Here is a 24739-nt window from a genome sequence, read left to right on the forward strand (position 1 = left end):
CAAGAAAGTGTAGCAATAATTTTGTATTTCCGGTTTATGATGTACATCGGACATACTCCTTTTGAGGTTACCTAAGTAGGGAAAAGTGTTTTTTGGATATGCACTTCTCTCCTTACAGTCAGAACACAACTCAAAATTTAAGAAATCGTAAGTAGCAGGAACTTCATATTCGTTTGGCTAACTCAGTGAAGCACAGACCAGAGAAATAGGAAATTCAACTCAACAGAGTTACCACCTAATAAGAAATAAGCTAGGTGGTTAGCGGGATATCCAAGAGAAGATAAAGGGGTTCGAATCCAGCTGCTTGACCTTAGTTTTTCTCTTCCTAGCTGCTTCTTACAGCTCACTGTCCGGTGATGGACAGTATTGTCTGTATCAAAAGTGGTCTGCCTTAGGCTGGCAGTGGACTGAAAAGTATTCCGCGCGCCAATGACCTCGGATGTTGATGCGCTTTAAATTTAAAAATATAGTACTAAAATAAAAGTAGTAAGTAATCGCCTATTTTTTTTCAGGCGGGGCTTAATGTCCAACTACCAATTAGGTGCCGTGGACGGAAGCGACTAGCAAACATACTTTACTGTAAATTTCTTTTATTAACTATTAAATAAAATCCAAGGCCTAAGACCGGGAATCGAACCCAGTACCACAATACATTAAATTTAAAAATATAATATATACATTATATTATATAATATACATATATACATTGAAATAGTATTGCTAACTTTAAATTTAATTTTTTTTTTTTTAATGAATAATGAATTTAACAATCTATTAAATATTTAGGATTGAATTAGTGAGATTCGGTCAATTAAAAAACAAGAACTCCACGTGATTAACCAACCCAACTCAACCAACCCACGAACGAACATCTCTTACATAAGTTCTAACGAATTGTTGTTGATATCATTTCTTATAGTTTTTTAATAAGATGTTAGTTATGTATTCTCTTTCCAGTGTTCCAATAGTCTCATTTTTGTGTTATTTATTTATAACATGCAGGCCTTGAGAAAAACAATAAATTTATGGAAACGTTGGCGTAAAGACGGATTTGTAGTTTTTTCACTTAGACCGAATCCTTGCTATTTCAGTCCTAAATATTTGTAATTTAACATTATTTCGTTTGTTTAACTAATGTAAAAATAATTATGCACATATAACGATTGCCCTCAAAATAGTAGCCATTTAAATATTTTTCAATCGTTCGTGATTGTTGAACTACCTTCGCTAAATGTAATTTATATTAGTGGGCACTAAATTTAGCGATTGCGCAGAAAATATACGTAATTATTAGAAGGTTATTATTTTATTTGCAATGATATTATTAATTAATGCATATTTATATTATTCATTTCTACACCAGTTTATTGTTATTTTACAAGCATTTCTAAAATATATCTATTTAGCATATCCATTTTATAAAATATATCTATAAAAAAAGCTGATAGCATAAAAGTCGAAGCACTCAGCCAAAGCAAATGAGGACGTTTATATTCAGGAATCATTCGAATACTTTTAATATACATGTATTATATATATAATACTCCTTAACAAAAACTTACAGTTTTAAAAGTTAAGTATAAGGGTTGATTAAACGCCAAAAGGTACACAAATCAGCAGTTCCCAACATTTCATTAATACTTCATTGATATAATTTAAGTAATTTTACTGCATTAACTTTTCCTTCACATTTTTTAGAATTTATTAGATGTCACAGACCCTTATGCTGGCCATTTTCGTCTACAAAATATTTACTCAAGTAGCACACCATTTAACTTAGATTGACTGTAATATCTATTTATCTATAATAATCAAACTATTAATCACAGGTGAAAAAGAAAACGTTATAAAAAATATAAAAAAAATAAGAGGCTAAAAAATTCATAAACTTTTTTTACATCAATAATTTTATGCATTTATTTTTATTTTTAAATAAAAATCATTGGTTTAAGTTCATTCTTCGATTAAAGTAATTGTTATTTTATGTTGTAGTCAAACGTTTGTAATAATAAGTAATAAATAATCTGGCTTTATCGCAAATAATATAGTTTTCTTCAATTACATTCTCAATCTAGGTGTTCTTCCCACAATGTTATATATATGTAATATAAAATAAAGAAAATAAAGATATGCATATTTTTAGGACAGCTAATTATTCCAGTATTTTACCATAAGTAAAATTAGGGGGACTAAATTAAATTACAATTGAGAAATGAGTAAATATTGTTGAATAATCTACTTGTTATTAAATGTATGTTATTTGTGCTCACGAATATTTCGGTAAGACGAATTTAAGACTGAAATATTGTTTTGAATCCTCCGTGATTGAAATTTAAAAAGTGGCCGACTCTAACTTTGTTTTTTTCTACTTTAACATGCATGTATATGTGACTACTCAGAATAATTCATCACTCATTTTATCATAATTATAATAAAAAAATATTATGAATGAACTGGCCAGCATAAGGGTCTGTGACATCTAATAAATTCTAAAAAATGTGAAGGAAAAGTTAATGCAGTAAAATTACTTAAATTATATCAATGAAGTATTAATGAAATGTTGGGAACTGCTGATTTGTGTACCTTTTGGCGTTTAATCAACCCTTATACTTAACTTTTAAAACTGTAAGTTTTTGTTAAGGAGATTTTTGTACCTTTTGGATAGATTTTCCTTTTTGTCTATTTGCAAAGTTACGTCTGCTTTACAGATTTTTTAAAATTTGGAATAAGGTATTCTATCATTATAACCTGATAAGGTGTTAAATCGGAACCGTAACTACCACTGGAGAGATCTTTTTAAAGAATGATTATAGTTACGGTCCCCAAACCATCCTCAATAACCATTTTTTTGAGAAAGCGTTTTGAATAAAATAGGAAGGTATTTGTACGTAAATAGCAAAATTAAACTGCGATTTCAGTACTTCCTTTTAAGAGGAGCAAGAAAAATAAACTGCGATTACAGTACTTCTCCCTAAAAGGCAAAGATTTTGAATCGAACGACAATTCATTGATGTAAATCGGTTCACTCATTGATAATTTTAACGATTGCAGTACTTCCTCTTAGTAGGTGTAAGAGCATGATGGCACTTCACAGCCACATAGAGGAGCTTTAATCACTTCTTCGTGCTAAATTTTATCAAAATCGGACTAAGCTTTGTAGAAATATTGGTAATAATAGTTTCAGAAAGGGCCTTATTTGGGTGGGGCGAACTCCCCTCCTTATGAGGCATAGCGTCGAGACTTTTAAAGTACAAATCTGTACAAAATTTCGATTCGAATGACACTTCATTCATGAAAATCGGTTCACGTGTCGATAATTTGAAACGATTGCTATACTTCCCCTTAACAAGTGTAAGAGCAGATCGTCGCTTTATTGTTAGGTAGGGGAGCCCTAACCCTATCATCCTACCAAATTTTATCAAAATCGGGCCAAGATTTACAGAGTAATTAGTAATAATAATTTTGGAGGGGGCCTTACATAAAGGGGGCTAACTCCTCTCCCATTCAATGTACAGGGCCGAGACCCCCAAAAGGCACATCTACATAAAATTCCGAATCGAATGACACCTCATTCATGAAAATCGGTTCACGCGTTTAGGCGCTACGTTGTTTACAAAAAAGGTAACAACAACAAGAAGAAGAAGAAGAACAACAAGAACAAGAACAACAACAATTTTTGAAAAAGCCGTTTTTGCTCATTTTCAGCAACTTTTTTCTCAAAACCTATTAGATCTGGGTTGTTGCAAAAAATTACAGTCATAAAGGAGGATTTGCCCTTTATTTTAAAGAAAATTTGGGAATTTTATCTTTTATAGAAAAAGAGAAAAAAATTGTCAAAGTTGGGTGTTTTTCAACGTTACGCTTTTTCGTGCAGTTTTTGACCATCAACCCTTATACAACTGTCCTACCGGACAGTTTTAATAAAGAGAGAAAGAGAGACAGTGTGAGAGTGAGATGGAAAATAATGCGAACTTATTTCAAAGCGAAAACGTCGAGTGCAATCCAACCGTTTGCATTAAAATTATCTCGCGCTAATTAAAGTTGCAACAATAAATTATTATTTTTTTGAGTTTACAATTACATTTTTTTGCTTGTCATATTTTATTTTAATCTGCCCATTATGTCTTAGACATATTTTTTTACGTTTCCTTTCAAGACAAAAGGAAGACAGCAAAAAAAATCCTTCCGCCGACATATAATAATAGCTTGTTAAGCCATTAATGAAAAGAAAACAATAAGTAATTAAATGTTATCTTTTATTTTATTTTATTAAATTTTTTCTTATAAATTCTACTGAAGAAACGCGCAAGTTTTTTGTTTGAGAATTATAGAACATGAAAGAGATGCGAGCGATTGTTTCGAAATTCCTCAGAGAGAGGCGAGGGAATGGCCATTTGAGTGGTTTTCTAGTTATTCACTACTGTCCAAGATAGGTTTAGTCACATAAGGCTGCTGCTAGAAGAACTCTTTGATCGTGCAGAATTTTTGGAATTAAAATCACACCGGGAGCTCATAAATCGGGTATTCGTGAGTCTAGTGCAATATTTATTGCATCACGAGCTGAAGGAGAGTGTTGCGACCGCATAAGTAAGAAAATCATTTATTAAAAAAAATAATAATTTTTTTTCTCCAAATTTATGTAGCAATTTCTGTAAATAAATATACACAATAAGTAAATCTGATGAAGATATACAGGATATTCATTTTAAGACGGCTCAAATACATTTCATGGTTAAACGGTTAATCTGAGCAAGAAAATGGTAGAGGAAAGATTTGTTGCCCGTCACCTCTAATTTCAGAATATGTGACTTGATTTTAGATTCCTGCCCGCATACGCGGCTGACGCGCGACCAAAAGTGAGGGTTCGCAGTTGACCCCCATTTTCATATACACAGTTTTAAAGAGTATACAAAGTTATGAAAGAAACCGGAAACTGCAATTCGATATCTTCAAAATTAAAGGTGCTAGGCCATTTCAAAATTTGGTATTTATTAATCATATTTCAATTTTTTAACTTGTTATCAAAGAAAAAGAAGAGCACGTAGATAGGTCATTTTTATGTATTTTTCTATCCTCTTTCTACTGAGAATATTGCTAAGGCAGTAAAGCTAAGTATTTCTCTTAATATCGGGAAATAAGTCGTTTTACGAGTGATTTTCTAAGAAAAATCAAATATTAAGAGCTTTAGATGTTCTCAAGCATACACAAAATTGCTATAAAATAATTTTACATCTGTTACAAACAAGAAGGTTTAATAATTATTAGGTAATTTTGGGAGAGTTGCGTTTAATTACCAAAAACAAATTAAAAAACCTCCTGCCACATATTTAAGTGATCAATATCTTTCATGTAAAGGATCAAACTTATTCCTTAATTTATCAAATAATGCACTTTACTCAACGTGTGCAGCATGTACTGTGCCTTCAAAGGTGCCTCCTCTGGCTCGCAAGCCAGGTTAGCCAGGAGGTTATCAACTTTGCTCTGTATCTAAATCTATAGATCTAAAGGAAGTCTCAGGGCTACTGGTAATTCAGTCGACCCTGGAGGATTGTCAGGGATTACAGAAGCAGCAAGAAACTGTACGAAGGGATTAAAGCAAGTTGGGAGAACAGTTTTTTTTTTTCATTTAAAAAAGTTTTTCTATTTTAGACTTTTTTCTAGTAGACTCGGACATTTTAGCGGGGGGATAGAGGGGCTTGTTTTTACTGCAGCCTTATGCAACAGTACGCCGGACAGAGTTACTAATTGAACAGCTTTAATGAAAATTAAATGTGAATTTCTTTTATTAACCATTAAATAAAATCCAAGGCCAAGACTGGGAATCGAACCCAGTACCACAATGCATATTAGCTTTGCAGGTCTCGCCTCTTAACCCGCTCGGCTACCGTGGCGCTTGTAAATCAGTGTACAAAATAGAGGTTTTTGAAATTTCTTTACGCCGTGGCATGCCAATTGCAAACGAATGTAGCCGTTACTTTTTATTTGGAACAATTTTAGGACAGTTGAGCGAAATGGGAGAATTATGGGTCAGTTCGATAGGCGAATACAGCAATGGTAATGTAAATAATGGCAATTTGTCTGCCACATTCACACATTTAACGACAGCTAGCCATGAAGTGCACAAACCGCTTAGAAATAGTTTTTTTCCTAGCACAATATATTTGCTCAAAATGAATGTTCGAATTAAATAAATATTAGTTTCTTTTTAATTAGATTCCCTTGACTAACTTAAGTATATGTAAATTTGGACAACGTATTACCTTCACATGTGGCTGAAAAATAATAATAATAATAAAAAGAATGTCATCAGAAAACCAGTCATAGCTCAGTAAGAAATGTCAAAACATTGGAGGGGGCAAAAGTAAAAACAAAAAAAGAACACCTGCCCAACTGACCACGTGCATTCAAAAGCGGCATTAAATTATTCAATTGGTGCCAGTCATGAGGGTACTGCTGCTAACTAACTGTATTCTAACCACATTAATTTATTTAAATACATAAGTTTTAAAAATTTTATTAAATTTGAACCAATTATTCTTAAAAGCAGAATTGGAATAATTTAAATCAACAGTAATTTGAAAAAAAAAAATATATTTTTTTTTTTCAAATTACTTGCTCTTTAAATAGAATGGAAATAAACGCTATATAAAATATTGTCGGAAAATCTGCATTGGGAAAACTAATTATTTTTCTTTTTGTGAGCACAAACCTAACAGACATTCGATGAGAAACTTGTCACTTAAGAATCATTGCTATGGAGATAACACTAGTTAACCAATTTCTATGAAGAATCCACCTTTGGAGAAATATTTAATGAGTAAGTCGTAAGCTTAAAAAACATGCCGAGTGTAAAGCGTATCGTTGCATCCATTTTCAAGATTATTGCCTTACAAAGAAAAAGAGCCATTCAACGGGGGGGGGGGGAATACCTGGTAGAAGGATTTTTAGCGAAACTTTGATTCATGTGAATCTATCCCAAGTTTCAAGGCCCTGGGGCTTTTCATTAGGAGTCTTCCGCCTCGCATTCGCAAACAAACACAGATTTCTGAACGAATGCTTAAAAATTTGTCATTATAATCAGGGCCGGATTTTCCTATAGGCTAACTAGGCTTCAGCCTAGGGCCTCAAGATCAAGAGGGGCCTACAATCAAATTGTTAGCAAAATTAAAATTACACTATTCTAAAAAAATGTTCCAATAACAACATGTTTCATTTAACATATTGATATATATCACAGTAGTGATGTATTTTATTATCTCTTATGTAATTTACAAACCTAAAAATGGGAGGTGAAAGGGCCTCATAAGTGGAATAGCCTAGGGCCTCTTTTCATCTAAATCCGGCCCTGATTATAATAGTTTGTTGTTCGTCGGATTAGAAAGAAAAAGTGAAGCGAAGAGTCTGTATCAAAAGGTTTGACTTGTTATTCCAACAGCTTTAGCTACATAACGTTTTTTTTTAAGCACTAAAAATAGCTACACGATCTGAATCATTAATCATTAAATTATAATAAAATAAATGGTTTATTAACTTTAGTTGGCTATAAAAATTACATAGACAGCGCCACAGTCGCTTGGTATTCTCTGGTAATTAATGCCATGTTTGCTCGCAAGAGGTAATTACAAGGTCATCGCTGTTTTAAGCGGCATGGTGGAATAGAGGGCTTGCGATGAATCCGGATGAAGATGCCTGGATAGATTATTGTGGCAAGTAAGGAAACAGGAGCGGATTAGATCCGCAAGTAAAATAGATCTTAAGATCTTTATGGAGGTTATGATTGGAAACGCAGAAAGAAGCGATGATTATATTCTCTGGATGATGGAGTGTTTGGTGTATCTTTATAGTTTGGCTCTTAGTCCATGTGTTAATAGAAGCAGCCAGTTTTAAATGTATGTTTACAGCAAGATTCGATCCCAATATTAGACTTAGAAAAACTATACTACTGTTAAGAACTTGTCTTTTCTGTCGAGTATGTAGTTCGAGTAAATTAAATAACTATTCGTCTGGGTTTATCTGCTATTTGAGAAATTAATATATCAAATTATCAAAACAAAATCAAATGAAAATTAGAACTCCTTAAAATTAATGAAAAAAAAGTAAAGAATGACTTACCTAGATTGTCCTTATTTTCGGCGCTCTTCCTGCCGGTACTCCCATCTTCGTTATTATTGTCCTCGTCGTCGACCCTATTTCGCGGTTCCCACGTCATTTTATTCTCCTTTTTAAGACGTCTTCTAGCGTTGGCAAACCATGTGGACACTTGAGTTAGCGTCATTTTAGTTATTATCGCTAGCATAATTTTTTCTCCTTTGGTTGGATAGGGATTCTTTTTATGCTCATTCAGCCATGCTTTCAGCGTGGAGGTAGTTTCACGGGTGGCATTCTTCCGTCGAGCACCATTCAGATCCATGCCATATCTGGAAGAAATTAAAAAGCCAAAGTTAATAAATGTAAAATGCGTTTATTTTTTAGCTTTATCAACCTTATTAATTGACGCTATTCTTATTGACTTCAGTAGCCCATTCAATTCAGTGTTTGAGGCTAGGATGAGTTAAAAAAATCTTCAAGCGTGCAGCTTGAAAAATTGCAGGAAGTCAAACTTAATAAAAAAATAAACTCCTTTTGAGTACTTGAAAATATCAACTAAAGAAAATTTAGCCCTTCATCTGGAGCAATATTTTTGTAACACCATAGGGCGCAACTAATCTGTGAGATTAATGACCAAATAGCTGTTAATTTCATCAAATATTTTTGGAAACGTTTGCAAAATTTCAGTTTAAAGTTTTTCTTTAAAAAAAAAAAAAAACTCGTAAAGTGAAACAGAACATTAATGTGAATAGAAAAATCAGTCATCCCTAATTTTGAGGTGCACATTTATGAATGAATGTGTGAGATCGTTTATTAGCATTATCCAAGAAATGTTTTATGCATTGATGCCCACTATGTTTAGAAGAGCTCAAGAATGACCATGAACCATCTCCGAACGTTTCTGTCGACGTTGTCACCAACTATTCCAGGCAAACGCCATAAAATATTATGGCTCCCTCGTCCTAACACTAGAAGTAGGTTTACTTAACCGACAATTTGGTTACTTTATCTGTACATACGCACTCAAAATCATCCGCATCTTGATCTTCTAAAAATTAAAAGAAAAAGCTTGTTTAGTGTCCGAGCCCCCTTCTCTTTCTTCTATTCAATATTATTCAACAATAGACACTCGTTGCAAAAATAGTCAATAAGTAGAAAACTGTCTTTTAAATGATAATATGTACTTTGTAACAGTTTTTGATAAGAAAACTTGAACAATTTCAATACCCAAAGAATAAGACCATCGGGCGCAACTAATCTGAGACAGATTACGCGGACGCTAAGTAAGACCAGATAACTTAGAGGAAAATACCGACAGGCCGATTGGTTAGAAGAAGGTAAAAGAGGAAGCTACTGAGGGCCATGGCTCATTCTAAGAAATACCTGAGTTGCTATCAATAAGAAACTGCCTTCTTCATCTCACTGATTAAATGCTCCCGATGGAGGGTTAGTATACAATTTTAGATTTTCCGAAAAATTAATGTAAAAGATTAAGTAAGAGTTAAAATAAATGAAAAAAGTAAATTTTTTTTTTTTTTTTTTTTTTGCTTTAGCTTACACACTATATAGCCATTTACGTTAGTAAAAATTTGAAAAAAGTTAAAAGGCCATGAAAGTGTTTACAACAAATTGTTTAAAAAATCAAATCAACTAAAACTAGCTATTTACAGTCAAATTAAACTTCCTATCAACTTAGAGCCCCCAAGATGAAAATTAATTATTATTAAGGAACGGATTTTTATGTATTTAAATATGCCAAATATTTAATTAAAATATGCATTTATTTTCGTCAATTATGTGGAAAATATGTGATTTTCTTAAAATATTTTCTGGAATATTTAAGTAAAATGGACATTTTTGGGGGGGGGGGGCAAGTTATAATTATTTATACAAGAAAAGAACATTTTTACAATTTATAATAATTTATTAGGAACAAAATAATTTGTTTTTACAAGTTATAATGATTTATACAACAAAGAACATTTTTACTATTTATAAAAAGATGTGTTAAATTTTCAATTTTGTAAACTTCACTCTTCGAAATTGTTTGCAACCACATGAAATTTCAAATGTTAGAACGTAAAGTGACGACGATCTGGGCGTAAGATGGACTTGTAACGACTAAAATCTTTTGAAATGAGGATTTTTAAGTTTGTGGAAAGGGATATCTGCTCTAACCAAAGCCCGACACAGATCTGTACTCAGTGTAGACTTACTTGATGATGGAGATGTAAGGAAGGCTTGATAGGACGTCCTCTCTTTCTTTCTGTTTTTATTCTCTATGTGCGATCCGGTGGCAATATGTTGGGTGACTTGGGAACGTTGAGAGCAAGAAACGCGCTTGTCACAAGCTGTGCAGTACAAAATGTCTCCATCACTTCGAAAAAGTTCTGCTGGAAACTCGCGAAGATATTTAGCAACCAGTTGTTTGTTTGAGGCCGATGTTCGTGTCATTTCACCCAAAAAAGAATACACTAAGTGACCGAACGAAATGAATTGGACACTTCAACGAACGAGCTGAAAGAACAGACAACGTCAGACAACTTCAAAGAACTAACAAGTGCCCATCACTGTTTAGCAGCATTCTGTGTAAATTACAATAACCATTGTACCCACTGTGATTCACAGCCCTACAGTCTGTGGTTCACAGTTCCTGTCAACCACCTCCCAATTATGAAAATATGCCCAAAATGAAAAATATGAAAAAATATGTACACATTTTGATTAAATATGTAGAAATATTTATTTATTTAAGTCAAATATGTATAAATAAGCGATAACATCCAAATATGTGGAAATATGTGAAATAAAAGTAGACTCAAACGGCTTAAAAAGTGTCAGTATGAATACTTCTAGTTGAAAAACGTCTGTAAATTGCCTAGAAAAAAATATGTAAATACATACGAATCCGTTCCCTAATTATTATGAATTAAAAGCACAATCGGGCAACAATAAAATGATATAAAAGTGAAGAAGGTAAATCTGAATAAAATAAATGAATGATAAAAACTAGTTCTGAAGACAGTAACCAGAACAAAGAGCCGTTAGGGGGTCCTAAATTTGTAATATTAAAAAAAAAAATAAATTAATAAAAATCTGTCTGATTAACAAAGTATTACAGAATACATAATTATTACTAATTAGCGATTTAAATAAGACAAGTTTCGACAAACATGGATAAAGAAAGCCATGGCTTCCCATTTTAATCATCCATTATTTCTTGTCCCGAAATTGTTTCTTTGCTAGGCTGTACCAATCTTTGTCCAGTGAACTTAGCACAGACAGCAATAAAATGATACGTTGGATCAGTGAACATTGTTCCGCATAAATTACGACAAAAAATAATTTAGATATCTTATGGAATGGTACGAATTTCATATTGTTAACCAGCGGCGCCAAAACAGCAAATTAAATGTGTAAAAATTGTGCCCCTTATCTTTGGAAAAATTATGTACATTTCTTAACAATTTTTCTTGAAACATAAATTGCACAGAAGAAAAGTTATCCAGTTATATTCGTATGCAGATTTATATATTTTAAGAGATAGGCAATGAGTTTTACTTTGTCTTGTTTATATTACTATCTCCATTTTAATCCGGTTTAACCAAGTTTCTAACTAAATACTTTTATCCTCTCCCCCCACGGCATGTCCGACATTAATATTATCATATCTGTTTAAAAAATACATTCCTTTGAAAACTAAATAGTATTTATGTATCAATTACGAATTTGTTATTTAAAAAAAAATAGCTGGCCTGGCCGTGCAGTTAAACTCAGTTAAACTGTGGATAGCGTTTAGGAACAGTCGTTTGGTTATAAATTCACGGTTTGTCTAACTGTCAACAGGTTGTTAAAACATTTTATCAAATGTGGTATTGCCACTTAGCCAACTACTTGTCTGTGTATAAGAAAGTTCTTGTCATAAATGCAATCTCTGTTTGTTAAATTTGATTTAGAAAACAAAGTGGAATAGTATTAGAAATGGTCATTTTAAACTTGAATTCTTTAGTCACTTGTGTTTGGAAATGGTAAAATTTTTAAGGGCAATCTAATGAACAACATCTGGTTACCACAAACTGATTGTTTCAAAACCAGGTAAGTGCAGGTGATAGACTGCTTACAACGAACACAACGTAGACTAGTTTTATTTTTGCAATAAAAAATTATTGGACGAATAACAATTATTGTCCTATGCTTTCGCCTAATCAAACCATTCATCAAATACTTCATCTTGGCTCGTTAATAAAGAATACATTTTCGCTTCTTTAATCATCCTAAAGCTGGATCATCGGCTCTCTTCTTTAACCGTTCCCCACTCTGATTAAGAGTAACTGCGTTAAGAGTACGTAAGAAATAAGTGTGGGTGACCCCTCTCACTCTTGCTGTTGAATGCACTATCTTGATCTGATCTGATCGAAAAAAAAATTAACTAATATTTTATAAATTCAATGCTTAAACTGGCAAATCCGAAGTAATAATTTTTACATTATTTCAACGTATTTGCAGCTCAGTGCCTTCTGCCATCCGTTTATAGATGGGTTAAGTAGAAAAGAAGAAAAACTCCTAACCAAAAATCAAAGATAAAAACCGTAAATCTTTATGAGTAGAATTCTACAAGTGCTCTGCTTCTTGAAAAAGGATATGATTCCCATGTGTGGCTCATTATGCTTCCAAATAATTCTGTTTTCCCATCAAAAAAAAAATCAGAATAGCAATAGGAATAGATAGATCTCAGGAACGCACCAATACGTGAGGTTACCCTCTGGTCGCCTCATAAGACCTGACTACTTCTGACCTAATCTAATCATACCAGTACGATAGGAAATGTAAGTACAAGGAGTATAATATTTCGTTGGAATTTTCTTAAATTTCTCTTTCATTTTTCCACTTTATTTGTATATGTACAACTTCAACAATTTATTGTTGCATCAAGTAAATTTGATCTTACTGGTTCAGTTCACTTGTAATGTCATGGTTAGAGCAATCACCCACTGGTGAAACTCTTTCACAATGATTTAATCACAGTAGATCTCTAGGCCACTTCCACTTTAAACGACGAGGAGGATTGTCGGGAAGGTGAGGAGAGGAGAGTTGTTGGACAAGAGGATTACGATGGAGAGCTAGGAGGTTGTGAAAGTTGCGGTAGCGAGACTTTATTAGATCGGTGACAAAAGGAATGTGAAGGTCAATGTGAATGGTAAGGTTAGAAATGTAGTATGGAGCATTCAGGATTTTCCGTAGGATTTTAGACTGTAGTGTCTGTAAGCGTTTGGAGTTAGAAGGTTTGGTTGAGCTCCACACTTCCGTATGTCCATATGGGTCTTAACAGTGCCTTGTAAATTGTCAGTTTGTGATTCAAGTTGAGTTTGGATTTGCGGTCAAGTAGTCTAGTAAGTAGCTTGTAGCGTCTGTTTACGTCTTGTCGTTTCAGTCGAGTATGTGGGTTCCACGTGAGTCTCTTGTCAATGTACAGTCCTAAGTATCGTACAACGTCAGCTGAAGGAATCGTTGTACCGTTCAGTTGAACTGGTGGACTCGCAGATTTTCGTAATGTATAAAATTTTCTCTTAAATAAATTATTTTGGCGAATGTTATGAACTGCTAATATGATTTCTTGAAAGTATACTGTCTAAGTTTACGAGCTTTAAATTGCTACAAACTCTCGCCCATCCGGTAGCTTTAAGTAATTGATGTTCCAATACAGCAGCAACTGAAGATATTTTAAATAAGTTCAGCTATTTTTATGTGTAACTTAATAATAATAATAATTATTATTATTATTTAATGCAATAAATTATATTTTTACACAATAAGTAGTCAATTTTTACGGGGATTACTCTTTGGTAAATTAGTTTGTCAAATCTTGTTGGATACTGCAAGTGGTTTTCTCAAGCATTAGAGGGTGGTTTAATTTAAATATATCTTTTCCGATTTATAATTGCGTTTTAAAGCCGCCCAGAAAGTGGTAGAAGCGAGGCGGAGAGTGAGTGGGGGTGAGGAGAGGAAAGTTTAGAGGATTGCTTATTCAATTACAAAAGAAAGAAATTATAAAAAGAGGGTATTATGGGTTTGCTCTTTTTTTATTCTTTTTATTCGGCGCGAGGAGAGGAGGTTAATTTGAGCAAAGTCAGCAAAGAGTAAAAAGTAAAGTAGGGTCGCGGCAGAGGTTGTTCCCTTCTTCTTCTATTAACCAGTGTGGTTCTACTACTGCGCGTTCTTTGCCTGTAATGGGGGGGATTTGCGGAAGGCGTCTCCCACATTCAACTGGGCCGGGAAAAGGATCAGAAGGAGTTTAAGGGCTGCGTTAGGGACAACACGCCGTAAATAATGGCGAGGGCGGGAAAGGCGGAACTCACGCCCTTACAACACTCCCGCCAATTCCCGCGCGCGCGCTACCTCGTCTCCCGCTGCGCGAAACGAATGTAACCACGTCTGTGCACGAAGACCATGTCGAATCTAAGTTCTAACCTACTCATGTTATTATAACGGCCCTGTAAGCTTTGCAGGCAATCAAGCGTAAAACATTATCCACCCAAGGCGCATTGGTGTTTCTGCATGCGAAATAATTCAATAGTGTCTGCGCGTCACTACAATTTATACATAAACATTACATGTGTACATAGCTGCAATACCATATAGCAGGTCTTGTTTCTGTTCTTAATGGCACCTGCCTTTCTGCATGTAAATGCGAAATAAATACTGTCATCGGCGTGACAAATTGATAATTCATATTGATGCAAAACATATCCGGTTATAAGCCAGTGATGCAGTCAGTATTGGAAACTAAATCTATCTGCAAGTAGGTAATAATTTATTGAGTACAAATGGGGATATTGTTCAATATTAACCAGCAAAGTTTGCAGCTAGCAAGAAAACGGTCTAATAATAATGGCGGTACAGGTAATAGAATAGCTCAATGGGGCTAGCCCACACCCCCATGGAGAACTCGTGCTCGAATTCAGATGCTGGCCCTTAGATTTCCTCTTCTAAGGAGCTTCTATCAGCTGACTAGCCTCTGATTGGCACTTTGTAGCGAGAGAGTACTATCAAGAGGCCGGCAGTGCCCTAAAAAGAGGCTCTAAAAATAAATAATAATGTCAGTAAAATTAATCTGGTTTTCCAGTTGTCTAATAATACAATAATTACATCTACACTTTATTATTATTTTTTTCATATATTTAAGGCACTTCAATATACGAGATATTAGCACTCGTGGCTTATTTTAATGCATAACCAGGCTCCGGACAATGTTCTCACGTTATAACCAACATTATTTATCACCGGACCGTGGCTGAAAGAAGCTCTTAGAAAGAAGTAAATCCTTCAATTAAATTAGACGATTTCAGAAAGTTTCTTCAGTAAACAAAGTAATCCTTTGTATTTAAAAGGATACGAAATGTTTTTGTAATGTAATAATGTTAATTTAGGTAACAGTGTTGAATAGACCCTTATAATGTTAGCCGAGTGGTTAAAGACGCGATCCGTAAAGCTAAGATGTTGCGCGGTACAGGTTCGATTCCGAATGTAGTACTTGGACTTTATTCAAATAAAAGAGAATTTTTTTTAAAATCATTTATTTAGTTACAATCAACGCATTTTGCGTTATAAGCAACTATGATAACCATAAAATTTATTTTATTTACTTCTCCACTCTGATATGTGTGAATGTTATTAAATAACATTGCGTAGATTGCAATGAGGAGGAGGATTTCAAACATGTAATAATGATATGTCCACGTTATGTGGTAGAAAGGAAACGAATGTTTGACGATATATACAGGTATTTAGATGCACCATTTCGCTACGAAGACATTATATTCTCCACCAACATATACGTGCTTAAGTCTATAGCAGAGCTAGCAAGGAAATATGAATGTAATTAAAAGTTATAGAATGAATGCAAGAAAATGACTACAGAAGGATTACGTGATTTTAATTTCGGTTAAGCTATAAGGATGGCAGGAGCACAGAGTAATGCTCCATCCATTAGCTGTAGTTTATGTAAATAGCGGTATACAGTAGAGGGATGAATGTGTGAAGCGAATGTATTTATAAGTAAGAATGGAGAGTGAGTGATATTCTAGTGATAAGCACCTAGACGATGCTGGCTGTATGGCGAAAGCCAATGCCAAAAAAAGCAAAAAAATAATAACACACACATATCAGAGTGGAGAAGTTACCCAGCCGTAACACTCCAAAAAACATTCTAAATTCTACTGACTCTCTTCATCAGAGAGGAGATCGCGAGGCCACTGTCTTTTAAGACGTCTGGAAGTGTTGTCTGGAAATGTTCTGGAAGATAGATGTTGTACCAGTGGATTGTGATGTGTTTGAATGCTAAGATGGAATTTTCTGTAACGTGTTTTAGCAACTTGTGTGATGCAAGGAACTGTTTAGGTTTGTGTGAATGGTTTGATTGGTAACGTAGAAAGGAGCGTTTACTATAGAGCGAAGAATTTTAGACTGCAAGGACTGGGGATCCTTTACAGATTTGAGCGTTTGGTTGAACTGCACAGTTCGATGCCATAAGCCCACACTGGCTTTAAATGAGAAATTTAAATTACCAACCTTCCTTTACTTGACAAGATCGACTTCTTCTAGTAAGACCTTCAAAAACTTCAGACTCAATCTAGGACCTGGGACTAATCTATTATTTAGAATATGTTTATTTCACTGTACCAAGTTAATCGATTTCTTGTAAGTAGCTCTCAGCAGGTTCTTTTTGTCACAGAATTCAGTCTGTGCTCATCCGCCATAGGTTTCGAGCTACCCGAGGGCAATACAGTTTTCTATTTGGCAATCTCTGCCCTCTTAATGGTACAAACAACTGTCCTCTGTCTAGATAGGATTAAAGTATCTCTCCACTCTTAAGAAAGAGACTTGAGGAGTCAGAAATGTAAGAAAGTACTAACTTAACGCGTACTTCGCCAGTAAAACCAACTCAATCGTACCTTAAATTAATTAGTTGGATAATTGTAAATTAGTATTAGAAGGTGGTCTAATTTAGCTGCCTCATTAGTTTTATTCATTATCTCACCTCATTCATTCGCGCTCGTAAGGCTTCAGTCTTACACTATAATATGAGAATGTAGTTGGTTAGTGTAAAAAGTAATATTTGCCAAGTAATCAATAAATAGTAGCTGTAACACAAACTCTAATGTTGGCGCTCTCACGGAACTTGTATGAAAATAATTTCAGTCCCCTCTTCCTTCAATTTTATAATCGTAACTCACAGAGGTGGAAATCTCTTATCTTAAATTAAAAATGGCCGCAAAACAAGATCGACGGATCACCGGTTCGTATAATAATACTCGTCATAATGTTGCGCAAAGATGAACACTATTGTTACCCCCACCCTTTCCTCACCGTGATCCTGATATGTTTCCATGTTCAGTATGTGTGTGTGTGTGTGTGTGTGTGTATGAATGCATTGTGTTCTCTGTGGTGAACACACTAATACTTGAACACAAGCTTTCCATTTAATATCGCCTCTTTTGTGAAGCATTTCAACAGCAAGCCTCCCCTACTCTGATCTACTGGGAAAAGAAAAACACCTGTCACATCTGATATGAAAACTTTATGTACATAAGTGAATTGTTGTGTACCATTTAAATGAAAATATAAAATGTTTTGTTCTAATTCAGATTTCTTTTAATAAAATAAATAAATACAGTCATTTCATTTTAATTAAAAAAATAGATTTCCAGCGTGAAACACTCACGTGATTATAATTTAATTTTGATTATTTTGCGTGAAAATAATCGCTAAAAGCCGTTTAAATTTATCTTATAAAATGGCACACCAGCCCTACCCAGTCTCTTCAATTTTTGAATTTTACTTAAGTATTTAATTCCCACAACATTAAGCACCAATTCACTTAAATAATTCTAGCGAATTGTAAATAATTTTCATATTTTAGAATCGCCTTCACATGCACTTAACTATTGTATTTATCAGTTTGTGAATATGGTATAAATGAAGGAAGAAAGATTATTGCTTAATTCAGTAATATTTTTTGCATTTATTTTTTGCCAAGCTTTCAACCTAAGGGACTAGATCCGTGATGGCAGACCTATGACACGCGTATCATACGCGACATTCTTCGACAGAGACAAAAAAATTATAATATAATTTTAAATAATACTTGAGCGCTTTGTTGAGTACTTTGAAGAAACTACGGTACTTATTGAGAATAAGGATCTGGCAAACTTTCCTCTGATCATAAGTGGGAAATGGATATTTCTATATGCGACACGACACCAGAGTTAAGTTAGGGTTTTTCAAAATTTGGACACGCCGAGCTCAAAAAGTACGCCATCACTGGACTAGGTCATCTTCAGGGCTTATGCTTATTAATAATGGTATTTTTTTTACATTTTTACCAAAGGTTGGTATGTCTTCTGTCCTAAATGTTTAGTTACTCAAATACATATTATATAAAAATAAATACAAATTGTACATATAAATAAATAAATAATTGGCAATAATCTGTTTTTCTTTTAGATTAACGAATCATTCACCAAAAACGGTGAACGATATTCCATTATGTTTCAAATAAAAGTTATATGTGGACATTTATGCAATGAGTTCGCCAAGATCAAAGAGAATCATCAGAGAGCCGTTTTTGAGAAAATTAAAAGAAAAAGAAAACAGTGAATTGGGGCTTCCAATTGGGAGATTTTGTCCAATAGGCAACAGGGGACCGTGTCCCTGTTGGCATCGATCCCAAATTTTAAATTTGAATTTTCCAGTTTTTAATATAAGATGCACAATGGCCGGAAGGACAGTTCTACTAGAGACCGTCAATCAGAAATGTGGACTGATTTGACGTTTTCAGAGGAAATCGCTTAGGAAATCACTTTTAATTTAAGTGAAAATATAGTCTATAAGTTTGCAGCAATATTCTTGCAGATAAATATTAAAACTGTCCGGTAGGACAGTTGTATAAGGGTTGATCGTCAAAAACTGCACGAAAAAGCGTAACGTTGAAAAACACCCAACTTTGACAATTTTTTTTTCTTTTTCTATAAAAGATAAAATTCCCAAATTTTCTTTGCAATAATGTAGGGCAAATCCTCCTTTATGACTGTATTTTTTTTTGCAACAACCTAGATCTAATAGGTTTCGAGAAAAAAGTTGCCGAAAATGAGCAAAAACGGCGTTTTCAAAAAATGTTCTTGTTCTTGTTCTTCTTGTTGTTCTTGTTGTTACCTTTTTTGTAAACAATGTAGCGCCTAAACGCGCGAACCGATTTTCATGAATGAGGTGTCATTCGATTCAGAATTTTATGTAGATGTGCCTTTTGGGGGTCTCGACGCTGTACATCAAATGGGGGAGGAGTTAGCCCCCTTTATGTAAGGTCCCCTCTAAAATTATTATTACTAATTACTCTGTATATCATGGCCCGATTTTGAAAACATTTGGTAGGATGATAGAGTTAGGGCTCCCCTACGTAACATTAAAGCGGCGATCAGCTCTTACACTTGTTAAGGGAAAGTATAGCAATCGTTTCAAATTATCGACACGTGAACCGATTTTCATGAATGAAGTGTCATTCGAATCGAAATTTTGTACAGTTTTGCACTTTTATAGTCTCGACGCTGTGCCTCATAAGGAGAGGAGTTTGCCCCACCCAAGTAAGGCCCTATCTAAAACTATTATTACCAATATTTTCATAACGCGTAGTCCGATTTTGATAAAATTCAGCTCGAATAAGTGGTTAAAGCTCCTCTACTTGGCTGTGAAGTGCCATCAAGCTCTTGCGCCTACTAAAAGGGGGTACTGCAATCGTTAAAATTATCAATGAGTGAACCGATTTAAATCATTAAATTGTTGTTCGATTAAAACATCTTTGCCTCTTTGCCTAGAAGTACTGCAATCGCAGTTTATTTTTCTTACTCCTCTTAAAAGGAAGTACTGAAATCGCAGTTTAATTTTGCTATTTACGTACAAATACCTTCCTATGTTATTCAAAACGCTTTTTTAAAAAAAGTTGTTATTGAGGATGGTTTGGGGGACCGCAACTATAATCATTCTTTAAAAAGATCTCTCCAGTGGTAGTTACGGTTCCGACTTAACACCTTCTCAGGTTATAATGATAGAATTGCTTATTCCAAATTTAAAAAAATCTGTAAAGCAGATTTGTAACTTTGCAAAATAGACAAAAAGAAAAATCTATCCAAAAGGTACAAAAATCTCTAACAAAAACTTACAGTTTAAAATGTTAAGTATAAGGGTTGATTAAACGCCAAAAGGTACACAAATCAGCAAGTACCCAACATTTCATTAATTCTTCATTAATATTTAAGTAATTTTACTGCATTAATTTTCATTAATATTTTTTAGAATTTATTAGATGTCACAGACCCTTATGCTGGCCACTTCATTTATAATATTTTTTGTTATAATTATTATAAATCACATATACGTACAAGCATGTTAAAGTAGAAAAAGACAAAGTTAGAGTCGGCTACCGTCTTGAATTTGCCTTACACGAATATTTCGATTCGTGAGCACAAATAACACACAGTTATAACAAGTAGATTATTCAAAAATTATTGTTTCTCAATTGTAATTTAATTTAGTTCCCCTAATTTTACTTATAGTAAAATACTGGTATAATTAGCTGCCCTAAAAATATGCATATCTTATTTATTTTATATTACATATATACAACATTGTAGGATGAATACCTAGATTGAGAATATAATTGAAGAAAACTATATTATTTGCGATAAAGCCAGATAATTATTACCTATTATTATAAACGTTTGACTACTACATAAAATAACAATTGCTTTAATCGAAGAATGAACTTAAACCGACGATTTTTATTTAAAAATAAAAATAAACAAATAAAATAAGCAAAATCATTGATGTATGTTGGTGTAAGTTTTTTATAAAAAAAAGTTTTGAATTTTTTAGCCTCATAATTTTTTTTTATTTTTTATAACGTTTTTCTTTTTAACCTGTAATTAATAGTTTGATTATTATAAATAACTAGATATTACAGTCAATCTACAGTGCTACTTGAAAATATATTTTGTAGACGAAAATGGCTAGCATAAGGGTCTGTGACATCTAATAAATTCTAAAAAATATTAATGCAGTAGAATTACTTAAATATTAATGAAGAATTAATGAAATGTTGGGTGCTTGCTGATTTGGGTACCTTTTGGCGTTTAATCAACCCTTATACTTAACATTTTAAACTGTAAGTTTTTGTTAAAGATTTTGCAGAGCATTTTCTACAGCTGGCATGGAAAGCTGTTTAATAAATAAATGGAATGTGTAGGGCTAATTTTTTAATGTCAACATAGATTTATCTTGGAAAAATAAAAATTACAAGTAATAAAATTCTATGCAAACAGAAGCTATTTCTTTTACCATAAAAGTGTAAATTTAAAGTTATGTTTGCTAATATATAAATATTTATCGCATAAGTTTGTAAATAAACGTTTAAAAATTGTTTCTATGCAAGCTAACTATGCAAATATTCTAAACTTTATGTCGCATTAATAACAGAAAGTAATGATGTTTAGGGTTGTTAATTTACTAGAAAGATATGCATATATTGTCCATATAATTAGTTATTTGTAGACAAATTTAATATTTATACTAGAAAGGTAAAAACAACATAAAATTAATGGTGAATTATGCTGTAGTTAAGTACATCTTGTTGAAATTCCCTCTCTCATCTAACTGTTACGACTGCGGGTGCAGTTTTGCCGAGTCTAAGTCGTCGTAATACCAATGCCTCGGGTCATTACGACTTTATACGTAGAGAAGATGCGGGTAAATCAAGTAAATACCGACAAAGAGTATTAAAGATTTCAATTGGTGAGAAACAGCTTGAAAGTAAAGTGAGGCATTCCATTGAGGAGTCGTTAAAGATTCTCCGACAGGTATTTTTAGCAGGCGCCTAATAGCACTATAGACAAACTGTTTGTCATTAACGGCAAAGGTATAGGGAGAGACAGTTTTTAGGGCGTCTTATTTGATTTAAATTGTCGCAAGTTTTTTGTTTATTTTGTTTAATTGTTTGAGCAGCTCTTTACTGCAACAGCACACGTGCTTGGGCATTCATGAAAAGGGAATTATTTAGAGTCCGCTCGGCTGCAGCACGATGAAATGAATAAAAAAAAAAACAAAAAAACTAAAAGCAAAAAAGAAGAAGAATTAAATGGCAACTATTACTGCAGACTCCCTAGAGACGCCACTGTCCACCTTAAGAACAATGTATAATTTTAACATTACTAATGAGCTGTTAGTATTTATTTTAATTTAACACAAAGAATTCTGCTCTGATTAGATTTAATTCTCTGGGTGATGTTCAGGCATTGCACTAGCCGACTAATTTCTAGTTAATTGTTGCAAATATTTCCACTTTACCAAAGCTGTATTTTTTTTTTTCTCACTGAAAGTGCACATTAATTCAGACGATCGTTAATGGCTCTTTTCCACAGAAACACTTAGTTGCAAACGAATTTATTTTACAGCAGCAGCCTGTCCTCGACAAAGTAGAAAATTTTGAAGCCAACGTGATTGTTTGAAATTTAATCGCTTTTTTAAGTGAATTCTTCTAAAACCATATCGAAAAGTTGTAACATCACCATGAAATTACAACTAACATAACAATTAAAACATTATTGTCGAGCCAACAACCTAAATGCACTATTTTAATGCATTATTTTATCATTTATTTCATAGAATTGGTCCGTCTTTAAAATATTAATAAGAATAGTAAATGAAAATACTTTTTTTCTGCAACCATGTAGGGAAGTTCTCATTACTCAATTAAAATCAGCTGTGTAATGCCCAACTTCCCACACTAGTGGGGGGAAATTCCCATTAGTGTCACTTTCCGCACAAGTGAGTGGAAAAACTTTATTGTGCTTCCTTGAAATAAGAAGTTTTGTTATTAACATAAATATTTTATATAAAACTCTAATAAGCTTATTTAAATTTATTTTATTTAAATAATTAAAAAACGAATATTAAAAAATAAAATAAAAATTGAAAGGAATATAGAAATAAAAATAATACTTTAATAAATAATTAGATATTTTTAATTATAACAGTTAAAAAGGTTATAGTGTTACCTTATAGAAATTTAAAATGGATTCTAGTGATGCCTGTTTAGAAAACACTCCTCCATCAATAAAAGAAACAGCAGAAAATGTAATAAGTAATGTAAATACGTAAGTAATGTAAATAATTGTAATATAACAGTAAATGTTTGTAATAAATAAATTACTTTTTGTAGTCTGTAAAAATGAAATTTTTAATTTTATTAGTTAATAAATGGTTGCAGAAAAAATATAATATTTAACTCTAGTGTAAAGTATTTTCCTCACACTCGGCAATTTGCACTTGCACTCGCATCGCTTCGCTCGCTCGTGCGTGCAAACCCTGCCTCGCGTGAGGAAAAGTACTACTTTCCATACTTGTTAAATAAATAACTATTTTCTGCAACCATGTAGGAATGTTCTCATTACTCAATTAAAATCAGCTGTGTAATGCCCCAACTTTACCTCACTAGTGGGGAAAAATTCCCATTAGTGTCACTTTCCTCACTAGTGAGTGAAAAAACTTTATTGTGCTTCCTTGATATAAGAAGTTTTGTTATTAAATATTTTCTATAAAACTTTAATAAGTTATTTTATCTAAATAATTAAAAAACGAATATTAAAAAAATAAAATAAAAATTGAAAGGAATATAGAAATAAAAATAATATTTTAATAAATAGATATTTTTACTTATAACAGTTAAAAAGGTTATAGTGTTACCTTATAGAAATTTAAAATGGATTCTAGTGATTCCTGTTTAGTTTTTTTTTTTAGTTAATAACCCTAATGGTTGCAGAAAAAATATAATATTCAACTCGAGTGTAAAGTATTTTTCTCACACTCGGCAATTTGCACTAGCAGTCGCCTCGCTTCGCTCGCTCGTGTGTGCAAACCCTGTCTCGTGTGAGGAAAAGTACTACTTTCCGCACTTGTTAAATAAATAACTATTTTAATCCAAATCTTCTGCCTTCTATATTGTATATATGTAGTATAAAGAAATGCCCATTTTTGCGGCAGGAAATTATTATTAAAGCACTTTGGCTCATTTCAGTTTTATTATAAATTAAAAAAATAAATCAGTTATAAATTAGAACATAATTTTTACGAAAACTAACAAAATGAAAGTATGTAGAAAACTACGCCTTGTTCTGGCAAAAAATATTTTTTTTTAAATTTATTGCAACCTGCACGAATAAAATTGCACATTTTGTAAATGGGTTGACACGGAATGAATTGGAATAGAGGCTCAGAACTCAGGAATGAAAAGCCACATGGTGCAACTAGGTTATCATCTTCTTTTTTAAATTTAATTTTTCTAAGGCACTACAAACTGAGCAGATCCTTTCATCTGTGTATGAAAATAAACAGTACACACACCAATGATGTAGTGGTCATCTTAATAGTTCTTAAGACCCAATAACTGAATAAACCAGGAACAAAATAGGAAAATCCGGATGATAGAAATAGAATTGTGGGTTGAGAATGAATAACCACTGAACTTTAGTAAAATAAACTTTAACCAAATGCTTCTAGAAGCCTCTCCTAGACTTGGCTGACCGCATCGAATCACCGAAATGAAGGT

The 24739-nt window shown here is 33.1% G+C and overlaps 1 protein-coding gene across 2 annotated transcripts in view; it reads right to left on the minus strand.

The window, feature by feature from the left end:
* mirr (iroquois-class homeodomain protein mirror) overlaps nucleotides 1-24739 on the minus strand; it is a 162793-nt gene that overhangs the window by 6029 nt on the left and 132025 nt on the right. For both annotated transcript variants that reach the window (XM_074118925.1, XM_074118923.1), the window contains exon 4: nucleotides 8113-8417. In XM_074118925.1, coding sequence (XP_073975026.1) covers nucleotides 8113-8417 — 305 coding nt within the window. The remainder of the gene's footprint in view (nucleotides 1-8112; nucleotides 8418-24739) is intronic.

The sequence above is a fragment of the Rhodnius prolixus genome, unplaced genomic scaffold (genome assembly GCF_049639745.1).
Source record: "Rhodnius prolixus isolate KJV_2025 unplaced genomic scaffold, Rpr scaffold_2, whole genome shotgun sequence".
Lineage (NCBI taxonomy): Eukaryota > Metazoa > Arthropoda > Insecta > Hemiptera > Reduviidae > Rhodnius > Rhodnius prolixus.